The sequence below is a fragment of the Mus pahari genome, chromosome 11 (assembly GCF_900095145.1).
Source record: "Mus pahari chromosome 11, PAHARI_EIJ_v1.1, whole genome shotgun sequence".
Lineage (NCBI taxonomy): Eukaryota > Metazoa > Chordata > Mammalia > Rodentia > Muridae > Mus > Mus pahari.
Genome location: NC_034600.1, coordinates 58687593 through 58699212, shown reverse-complemented (window position 1 = coordinate 58699212; position 11620 = coordinate 58687593). Strand labels below are relative to the sequence as shown.

General features: G+C 47.1%; 1 protein-coding gene across 3 annotated transcripts in view; it reads right to left on the bottom strand.

The window, feature by feature from the left end:
* Positions 1-11620, bottom strand: part of Mtmr12 (myotubularin related protein 12) — a 63684-nt gene that overhangs the window by 29780 nt on the left and 22284 nt on the right. For 2 of the 3 annotated variants that reach the window (XM_021208362.1, XM_029543985.1), the window contains exons 2-6: positions 7920-7980; positions 5446-5591; positions 4506-4578; positions 2462-2592; positions 991-1081 (exon numbers count right to left, since the gene is read on the bottom strand). In XM_021208362.1, coding sequence (XP_021064021.1) covers positions 991-1081; positions 2462-2592; positions 4506-4578; positions 5446-5591; positions 7920-7980 — 502 coding nt within the window. The remainder of the gene's footprint in view (positions 1-990; positions 1082-2461; positions 2593-4505; positions 4579-5445; positions 5592-7919; positions 7981-11620) is intronic. The other variant, XM_029543986.1, reaches the window with a different exon arrangement.

The following is an 11620-nucleotide window of genomic DNA, read 5'->3' as shown; positions in this document are numbered from 1 at the left end:
AAAGAAAGAAAGAAAGAAAGAAAGAGGGAGGGAAGGAGGAAGGAAGAAAGGAAGGAAGGAGCCTGTAAATGAAGTGTGCATTGGATGCTTGACCCCCAATATACACTGTCATTTAGGGAGTGTGCTAGGTAGCTTTATGTCAGTTTGACACGAGCTAGAGTCCTCTGAAAGGAGGAGAGTTCAACTGAGGAAATGTCTCCGTAAGACTAGGCTTAGGCAAGACTATAAGGCATTTTCTTAATTTGTGATCGATGGGGGAGGGCCCAGCCCTTGTGGTGGTGTCATCCCTGGCTGGAGGTCCTGGGTTCCATAAGAAAGTAGGCTGAGCAAACCATGAGAATCGTATCAGTAAGCAGCACCCTGCCATGGCCTCTGTATCAGCTCCTGCCTCTCTGAGTTCCTGTCCTGACTTCCTTCAATGGTGGACTACAATGTGGAAGTGTGAGCCCAAACCCGATTTCCTGCTGGCTTGCTTCTGGTCATGGTGTCTCCTCACAGCACTAACCACCCTAACTAAGACAGGGAGGATGCAGACCCTTTGGGAGAGTGGGCATTCCTGGGGGAAGCAAGTCACAGAAGTCTCTGAAGAGAGCAGTCTTTCAAGGTTAGATCTGCTTTCTGCTCCCTTCTTTTTCTACTCCATGTCCATCACCTTGATGTGAACAACCTCCCCTCTATAAGTACATGGGCCAAGAAACCATGGAGTGAACCCTCTCAAATGGTGAACCAAAATAAATATTTCTCCTCTTTCTTGACAAATATTTGATCATAGTGGTACACACTAACAATGATGGAGGTTCCCTTCCTGATTACAGGTGAGAGCAGAAAGGAACCCCGTGGAGTGGGGACACTTGCCAGGAATTCCAGCATTCAGGAGACTAAGAGAGGAAGTTTCTGAATTTGAGGTCAGCTTGGGCAACAGGGAGAAACAAAACCAAAACCAAACAGAAATGCCCCTGAGCATCACATGACAGCTCAGAAGAGACGTACCTGTGCCGTGCACAGCAGCTGCGTAGGAGAACAGAAACAGCCTTTTCAGCAGCCTGGGGCTCTGCGTGTGGTGGACTATGCCACTGACGATCTAGAGAACAAAGGACCAAGGGGCATAGTTACACTTCTGATAGACCAAGGCTAAGAAAGGTAAGAGCCAACTTATCTCTGTTCTCTATCAAACTAGCAGGGCTCTGGGGACACCACAGCCTTTGCTGAAGCTGGAGTTAGCTCTTGGGATGGTGCCAGAGCGAACAGAACATTATTTTGTCATGCTTTCTAAGAGTTCTTAATTTCTAGGGAAAAGTTAAAACACAGTTGAAATTACCAAAAACCAAGAGTTAAAAATCTCAACTGCCCTATAAGGTCAAGTCCAAGTAGTCAACATGTCTAAGACTCACAATTGCTATCAGACAATAAGCAAGACATTAGCTGACTTGATTGTGGGTCCTCTGGACAATGAAGGAAAAGGTCTAGGGCTGCAGCTCAGTTAGTCGTACCCTGGCCCAGCATGCACAAAGCCCTAGTAGCACAGGCCTAGACTCCCAGCTCAGGAGGTGGAGGGAGGAGGGTCAAAGCTTCAAGGCCATTCCCAGCTACAGAGAAAGGCCAGCCTGGGCTACACAAGACCTTGTCTTGAAAGGAAAAAGGAAAGAAATCTGTCTACTGGGCTTTCTGTCTGTTTATTGTGTTAACAAAAGTATGTTTGGATAAATGACTAAAATAACTGTTCAAAAGGAAATGCTTTGTCTCTTGGGGAATGTTCTCCATCTTCAGCTTTCTTTGCCTGCTCAGAAGAGATACTACAATCACATTTCCTACTCTAACTGAACTACTACACTATCTGAAAGAGAATAAGGGCATTACCCCGAGTGTGCATAATTCACTGCAGATAGACAATATAAGCCAGCTGGCTTCTTGTTGTTGGGCTTTCCCTAACATGAGCACTGAGAGGAGCAAGACCTTCACTGTCTTGACAAGAAAAACCTAAGAAATTATATTGAACCACAGTAAACCGGTACAGCCATTTCCTGACTGCTACTTGCTGTGACCACCAGGAAATGATGCTAAATCATCAAGGGTGGACCTGGTGACCTGGCTTTGCTCATGTGACCTGTGTTCCTAGGTCCACACAGAACTGCTACCTTGTAGCGGTAAGCACACTGACTCTTAGGAGCTGGAAGGCAGTGGCAGGAGAGGGCCAGCCTGAGCACTCTCCAGCCGACCCTTACCTAACTCATCACTTCCCACCCTGCAGGGCTTCTAGGTGGCCAGCACTAGGAACTGGAGGGCTCAAAGCACATGCCAAGTCAATACAGTGTTGCCTGCCCAGTATCTCCCACACGAATCCAGCTGGTTTCAGCTACACCAAGTGAAAGGCTCCCTTCCACCTTCTGGCAATATAAGCCACGCCTACAGTCCCTGGGGGAGGCCTGATGGGAAAAACCTAAAAACACATGCAGCTAGTTACCCTTTTGACTTCCTCCTCCTTTGTGTACCTCAGACAGAAGTGGAGCACCCGCAGGTCTTTGCAGTGGATAACGAGCTTCTCGGGGTACTTCTTCAGTTGTCCAAACAGAGGTTTCTTTTTCTCATCAAACACTGTAATCAATGTGGAAATCATGAGTAGAAGTGAGTGCTACATGGCAATGTTAAAGCGCAGGAAGACCCATCCCTCCAGCAGCGCTCTCATTGGGCTTGTTTTAGTTCCTGCAGGCTTTCTGTAAAGTATAGAATAGAGTCGATTCAGGGCATAGGAGGGGAGGTAAGTTAGTAGAGACAGAGAAAGGCAGAGAGAGGAAGAGAGTAGAGAAGTAAAGGCTGGCCATGACCACAGGGATGGAGGGGAAAGGGAGGAGGAACAAGAGGCAAGAGAGATGCAAGAGGCAGAGAGTAAGCTGGTTGGGTTTTTTGTTTTTTTTTCAAGACAGGGTTTCTCTGTGTAGCCCTGCCTATCCTGGAACTCACTTTGTAGATCAGGCTAGCCTCAAACTCTGAGATCCACCTGCCTCTGCCTCCAAAGTGCTAGCTGGGTCTGGCTTCCCACAGGATTTCTATTTCTCTAGAGTAAACCTAAGGCCAGACTCCAAAAACATGAAGAAAACTCAGCTCTGATGGGACTGGAAACGGCTCAGCAGCTATGAGCACTTCCTGCTCTTTCAGAGAATCAGAGTTCATCCCAACATCCACGTCAGTAAGTTCACAGCTGCCTATAGCTCCAGCTCCACAGGATGGATTGGAGTGTGTTCTCTCTGTCTGTCTGTCTGTCTATCTGTCTCTCTCTCTCTCTCTCTCTCTGGAAGATAAGTTAAGAACACTTGTTACTCTTCCAGAAGATAGGGTTGGTTTCCAGGACCCACATGGAGGGAGGCTCACAAGCCATCTATAATTCCAGTTCTAGAAGTTCCAACATGTACTTCACAGGTACCAGGCATGCATGTGGTGCATACACATATAGGCAAACACTCAAGTATATAAAATTTAAAAATTAATAAATATTTAAAAGGAGAAAGCTGCAAAACTGCAAAAGCTGTGATTATAAAGGACGGAGGAGCGTGCTAGAATGCACTCTCATGCTAGGCACCTCCTACACTCAGGACTAGAACCCCTCTTGACACTTCCCTCCCTGCTCCAAGGCCTGTCCTCACTCAGCACCTACTCACGTTGAGAATACCATATTCTGTGAACACCAAATCCTGTGAGTACCAGCTGTTTCAACCCAGGCTGAACAGTTTCTGAAAATGTCCTGAACCCAAATGGAGAACAGAAAACAGAGCAAGGCTTGGAAGGGCAGTCTTATTAAGTCAGCAGAAAGGACGGCCTAACGCTGTGCAATCAAGCATTGGGGGTGTGTGTGGGGGGATTTCTATCTTGGAACTCACTCTATAGACCAGGCTAGATTCAAATTCAAAGGACACTGCCACATAAGCATAGAGTTTGTGCCAAGCATATCCCCTGCATATAATGAGCCTCGTCTGATCAACATTTAACCCAGAGAAGTTTTATGTGGAGCAATAGATAAAACAGGCTTCAGCTGAGAGGTGGCTTCCACCTGAAAACTCAGCATTCAGGAGAAAGAGCCAGAGGCAAGACCATAAGGTTGAGGCTAGTGGGCTCCATTAAAACACACAAAAACTATCTCCAAAAAAAAAAAAAAGGAGGTGAGTCAACAAGGCGGCTCAGTGGGTAACGGAGCGTGGGGACCTGCGTCATCCCCAGGATCCCCAGGATGGAAGAAGAGAAAACCAAACATCTCCTGCAGGCTGTCCTCTGACCTCCACAATCATACACACATCTGAAGAGAGAAAAGAATGCGACAGCAGAACGAGGGTCCCAGACAGCGTGCTCACTGCTAACCAAGCAACCCAAGCACAAGTTACATCACTGCGCTGTGCTTACCACTTACAAGGCCGCCTGACACAAAGTAACTGACGTAACAGTTTAACAGGCTGTAATGTAAGGACATCATTATTTAAGCTCTGCCTTCTGGGGCAGACAGGGAAGGAGATACTCACCTCCATAAATCTGATCCACACAGTGCAGTGGCACGTCATTTACTCCTATGATCTTATTCTTAAACTGAGCTTCCTAAAAAGGGAGAAAGGAAAAAAAAAATCAAAAGGAAACAAGGGAGACCCCTTTCAATCACTGCCCTCCACTGGGCATGGAGAACAGCTGAGGCAGCCATCCACATCCCCCAAAGGCAGGGATGCTGCACTACATACAACAAAATCCCAGGGTACCAGCTGTTTCAACCCAGGAAGAACACACTACTTCTGAACTGCACCCAGGAAGCCCACCGTGCCCCAAGTCAAGTGAGACCCTGACAGTATTTCTGACACAAATGCAAACAGGTAAAGCAAAAGCCCCCTGAGAAGCTGTGGGAAGCGCTGTGAGGGCCATGGGTTTGGGCAAAGCTACCTCTGCTCAAGACTGGGAGCCAGGCTTTGCCACAGACGGCAGTGCTAGAGACCAGCTTGAGCAGTATTGCTGCATCCTACAAAGCAGAGGGGTCCAGGGCAGCCGACACTCAGGGTCAGTCTCACAGGGCCCTGGCAGGGCCTCCACTGGGAGGCACAGCTGCTCCTCTCCTACAGCTCACTCCTAAGTACAGCCTTTGAGCTTGCGCTCTTGGTCAGTTCCCCAATCTGTGAAAGCGTGAGAAGAACCATGAGGAACTGTGTGTGACTATTCCAACAAGTGACTCAAGCTGTGCAGAGTGCAGAAGGAACCGGGATGGTGTCAACTTATAAGGACAAAAGCAAGGGAGTCATGAAGTATGGGTGGCAATTTCTAGGTGGTCCTCCTGGTGGAAAGCCCTTGAAGGGCAAGAACAGACCACTACAGGAGACACTGGTCTTTAGGTTTAGTTGGGAGGAGGGAGAAGCTGAAGGAAAACCAATGGAGTCTCCCCTGCGCTTTCCCTCCCATGCAGCAAATGCAGCTTATACTTACCCCACCATTATCCAAGGTTGGGTCCTCGTCCCCCAGGAAGGAAATCTTGAAGTCAGTGCACACGAGTCTCCCATAGACACCACGCTGACAGGAATCTTCCTGCACATACTTCAGGACTGTGCTGGCTTCACAAAGCAGCTGTTCCCCTGATGAAAACCAAAGCAAGCTCTCCTCAGAGGCCTCAGGGAAATGCACAGAATGTGAGCATGAAGCATCTCCCGCTGTTTACACAGGACAAAGACACACCACAGCTCAGCCTCGACAGCAGTCACTCAGAGGAGCAGGAACTGCTAACTGAGGAGAGAAAGTGACACTGAGCAGGGAGAGTCATCGATGGCTCAGGGCCATCCTCACGTTGGGATTCTTCTGACCTCTCATCGACCCAGCTCATACTGACATCAAGCGTCTTCTCTGTCCTGTGTACGGAGCCCGGGTCTCACTATATTACACAGATGGCTTGGAGCTCAACCTGGGGGCCTTCCCTCTTCACACCCCTGCCCCCAGCTTTTGGCTGCCTTTTCTTGTGTTCATTACACAGCAGATGACTCACAGCAATGCCACCTCTGCCCATTCCTCTGTGTATGTGGGGCTTCCAGGGAGCTTTCTTGGATGACAGGGGTGCTGAAGCCTTAACACCCATATCTCAGGTATTGGAGGATGAGAGGGAAAAGGCAGCCAAGGGGGTGAGGGGTGGAGTGGGGATTGCCTCTCTTGGTTCAAAGTGTTTCCTCTCAATGGGCCACCTCCCATGGGCGACCTCCCGTGTTCCACCTGCAGGCACCCACCCACAGGAGAAACTACAGCGCCGAAGACAGACTCCACAGCCAAACACACTAGGGCTGAGAGCAGCATCTGCTCCGTGGGAGCAGAGAAATCCTGCTGGTGTTTGGGACCTACAGGAAATGGAGAGCAAACTTTACAACAAAAACAAAGGAGTTTTCTTGTCACCCAGCAGACAACCATCTTTCCCACAGGATCTCCCTCTGGCTTTCTTCACTTTGGAATTCACTTGTTGCCTAAAACTTCATTTGCTCTAGCTTCCAAAATGAAGATGAAGACTACGCTTTCAGCCACTCAGACTCTTTCCTCTCCATTCCAGCAGGCAGTATCTGCAACTCAAGCACTACGGAAACACCTGAAGATGGCTCTGCCATTAGGTCAGCCTCCAGAGAGATCACAGTGTTTGAAGAAAACAATCAAGTTGGGGCCTGTTTGGGGTTTAAAACAGTCCCAGGGAAAGTCCCTTAGCTATGGTCAAGGTGAAAGATAAGTGGATAGGGCTTCTTGTGCTTCATCTTACAGTCACACCGATCTGGGAAACCAGTGTGCAGCCGCTACCGCAGCACATCTGCCGACACCGTCTGCAACACGGCATGCAGAACTCGCTGTCTGATCACCTTGTCCAGACCAGACACCAACACGCAGCTGGGGTCTGGAAAGGCTTTTATTTTAGGCTAAGGGGCCGGGAAGTTACCTGTCTTACAAGAGGCTGCCAGGGCTATAAAGTGGAAAAATATACTTGAAATCAAGTTAAAAACAGAGGTTAATTTCAGAATCTATAATTCCAAGGAGGGGGGAAAATCAACCATAAGAGGGATGAATAAAAGTTGAGGCCATCATTAAAGAAAAAGGCCTTTGAAACTTTAATCCATTATTTAAATGTCTGAAAGAAAAGTCAGGCATCCTTGTTACAGAAAAATACACATTACAAGAAAAACAAGGCCAGCATGCACACCTGTAAGCCCAGTACTCTGGAGACAGAGGCAGAAGGGCCACAACTCCCCAGCCAGCCTGCGCTATTCCAAACCTAGTTTCAAAACAAACAAAACACTTAGAAAAAGAAATGATTTTGGACTGGGGAAAAATGGGAAAAAGTATACCAGTGGCAAGACTTTCCACATAAGAGGGAGATACACCATCCAGAAGTGTCTGTTCTTGAACTAAGAAGCGATTAAAATTTAATATGAGCGTTAGCCACTTTCCTCTGTCTCAAAAACAGTCAACCAATCCAGGCTGCTTCATAATGAATGACTTCAGAGCAAAGCCCCAGTGTCCCAGCATCTCTGGTACCCGTGCTGAAATCCACCAGCAGAATCCACCAGCAGACACACAGGTGCGCCTTCGTGCCCCGCCCCCGTCTAGGGGACGCTCTAGATTGCAGACCAGAAAAAACAGATGACACCAAGTACGACACCCTCAAAAAGGCCCATGCCCACTGCATTGTGAAAGGAGTGAGAATTTCCCACTATTTCCATCAGACCGGAGGAAAGGGAAACAAGGAAAATTCTTTCCAAATGCTGTGACGCCCAGAGCCAGGTGTGTAGCTACTAAAGACCTTGACATCTTGGTTATGATACATCATTACTGTTATGTTCTAGAGGATGAAAACAAAGGTTATATATAGCAACACTAGGGATGATGTAATCTATCTGTGGCCGCAAGCTATATGTGAGACATGATAACATGACCGTTACCTGGCAACAAGTGAAGAGTGACTTCCTTCTCTGTTACTTCCTTTTCATTTGTGTGAATTTCCTAAAAATAAATAAGTAAACAAATAAATACCAGAGCAAATGATTTTCTTTCTTTAAGGGTTCAAAATAACAGTGAAGGCATGCTTTCAGAATACACATTAAACTATGACATATACTCGGGAACTTTCAGTTAACAAGCTACTGATTTTACAGTTTTTTATTGTGTGTGTATACACGTGCAAGCACAGTGTGAGTGTGTAAGTCAGAGGACAACTGGTGGACAATCAAACAGGACTTTAGGCTTGATAGCATTTATCCACTGAACTAGCCTTTAACGAGCTACTTTTAAAATAAATGTTCAGGGGGCTGGAGCTGTGGTTTAACATGAATAAAGCCCTAGATTCAATCCCCACATCAAAAACCAAACCAAACAAACAAGCAAAAAGAGAATGTGGAGAGTTAACTCCTTTGGTAAAGTGCTTGCGGCACAGGCGTGAGAACCTTAATTCCGTCCTGGCACCCAAGTACAAACAGGGTGTGGCGGCCCTGCTGCAGCACACACAGGCACCTGCAATCCCAGTGCTAGCGAGAGACAGGAGGATCCCTGAGGCTTACTGGCTAGCCAGTCTACCCAGACATGTAAGCCCCGCTCAGTAAGGCAGTCTCAAAAAAATAACATGGAAGACAACTAAAGAAGACACCCAATGGGGCTGGAGAGACGGCTCAGCGGTTAAGAGCACTGACTGCTCTTCCGAAGGTCCTGAGTTCAAATCCCAGCAACCACATGGTGGCTCACAACCATCTGTAACGAGAACTGATGCCCTCTTCTGGAGTGTCTAAAGACAGCTACAGTGTACTTACATATAATAAATGAAGGAGGAGGAGGAGGAGAAAATGACGACGACACCCAGTGTCAATTTGTGGCCTCCACAGGCACACACATGCACATGTGCCTGCATATATGTGCACATATACAAACAGGATGTGGTAGAACATGCCAGTAATCCCTGCACTCAGGAGCTGGGAGCAGAAGGATCACCTTGTTCAAGATCATTCTTGTCTATATTGCAAACATGAGGCCAGCTTGGGCTATATGAAACGCTGCCTTAAAAAATAAAACAGTGGGGCTGGATGGTTCAGTAGTAAGAGCACTGGCTATCAATCCTCATGACCTGAATCAAAGTCCCGAGACCATGCAGTAGAAGAAAACCATCGCAACCAGGTTGTCCTCTGACTTCCTTATTAGTGCCATCACACAAAAATAAACACACTACAGAATAAATAAATACACATGATTTTAAAGTATAAAAACAAGATATGTTTTCAAGACAGGGTATGGTGCCTTGGTCTGAAATCCCAGCACTTGGAAGATTCTTAAAGTAGAATATACTGTAACTTAAGGTAGACGAAATGTGTATGTACATTTATAGAAAACGTGGGTCATTTAAATGAATCCTGGACAAGTGCTGGAACCAGAGAATCAAAGGAAAAATGCAGTTCATCATGGGAAACAGAGTACAGAGTAGCAAACACCTTTGCAATGCACTGTGAAGGACACTCCTAGCGGCACTGCTTCAGGGCTGTGTGAGCATGAAAGGCACCAAACTGCAAGAGATGGACAGAGGGCATAGAAACAGATTGGCACACCCTCCTAAGAGATGGCCAATGAAGTGCATAGCAGACAGGCTGTGAGGAGATGGTAAGACAGCTGACAACCCACACTGTGAGAGGTGAAACAGGGCTGGCATGGGCGTGGCTTAAAGTAACTTGTGCACCTCCTTAAGGGATCTGGGCTTTCTCCCACAGGAAACAGGAGACAAAGGAAGCTGAACACGTAGAATTTACTGTCTCTAACAAACGTCATTCAAGAAAAAGCACAGGGCTCAATCAGAAGCACGAGTGGGCTGTAGCTGACAGGGTCAAGTGTCCCACTCTCAGAGATGGGTCCTAAGGGATGGAGTGAACAGCTGCACTGCCTGCCAGGTGACACCAGCACCACGAGAACCTACACGAGGGTGAAGCCAGAGTGATATGTGAAGAGAGAGGAGCTGGGGGCTCTGGCTGAAAAGGAAGGGTTCAGTGGTAGGTCCCGATAAGGACTTGAAACAAGTCCAAATTGCTCAAGCCCCAGCAATTAAAACAAACAAACAGCGGACAGGAAGAGGAGGGATACAGAAACTTTTAAGGAAGACCCCCTGGAGGAAGGCCTACTGTCTCCATTCTGAAACACAGCCACAGCCAGCAAGCTACTCAAAGGATGCTATCTATCATCTACAGAATTTCCTGGAGTGATGAAGAGGCTGTGAAAGTCCTGACTTCTTCCCTAGAATCATTTCAAATACATTTTGATATTGGCACCAAGCTGGTAACTGAAAATCAATCTCATTTCAAGATCCTGGGAAAACCCAAAAGCAACAAAGTCACCCAGAAACCACGTACGTCACCCAGAAACCACGTACGTCAGGAAGCATTTGGTGATTTCAATGTCAGAAGAGCATGGCAGAAAGGCAACCGATTCCTAACCTTCTCAACTTCCTACCAAAGCCGCCAGTATTCACCACACTTCCTCAGCGTGGGAGCCAGGAAGGCAAAGGTCAGAACACAGTGAGATGCTGTTGCTGTTGAAAATAATCATCACCGAATAGATGTAATTCCTCGTCTCAGGACACTAAATCAGCTACACCAAGCCCCTGTTCACTCCACATCTAGATCACACAGAGACCACACGTATTTGGAATGCCGTCAAAAGTCATTAAGACCTGAGCAGTAATAATAAATGTGTAGAACTTTGCACATAGTGACCAAAGTCCTCCCAAATCAGTCCGACAGACTTACCTGCATGCTTTTTTTTTTTTCTAAGATTTATTTATTTATTATATGTAAGTACACTGTAGCGGTCTTCAGACACTCCAGAAGAGGGCGTCAGATCTTGTTACAGATGGTTGAGCCACCATGTGGTTGCTGGGATTTGAACTCCAGACCTTCAGAGTTTTAAAGAGGACGAGCAACTTAAGTTCTAAGGACAAACGGGCATCAACCTGGACTACATGAGAGCCTACCCCAAGGAAACACATTTGCGCTTGTGTGTCTCCTCCCAGTCAGGCCAATTTACACTAAGGCATGAGCTGTAGTCTCCATCAACCCTTCAGACGAACGACCACAAGCTGTGCAAATGTGACTTTTACTGATACAGGAACAAACAGTCTCTTCCTTAGAGCATGGTGTCACAACACAGTAGACACTATGAACTGGGAGTTGTTCAATCTGCAAATGCCAAAGTCCCCTCCAGTCCTCTTTCAAAGTGAGCACAGGACCAGCCTCACGGAGACAGAGGATTGATGATGACCATTTCTTGAGTCACAAGTACCTGGCTTGTTTAAAGGGCTTTGTATTGATTAGCTCAGTTAATCCTCACAGAAAGCTTTTGAAGTAACCATTAGAGTATCCCCTTTACAGATGAAGGCATCAGCTGGTTTGCGGAGCAGGTTATCCATGCTCAGGTATCTAACCCCACCTACTCAGTGCTCTTGTGAATGCCACCATGTCTCTTGTATCAAACAGAGAGATGTGAGGAAAAGGGAGACAGAGTGATCAGTCAGGCAGTTCTGAGTCTCACCTGAAATCAGATCAAGGACCACAGTGTGCCCACAGAAGCTGGCCGTGTGGTACAAGGACCACAGTGTGCCCACAGAAGCTGGCCG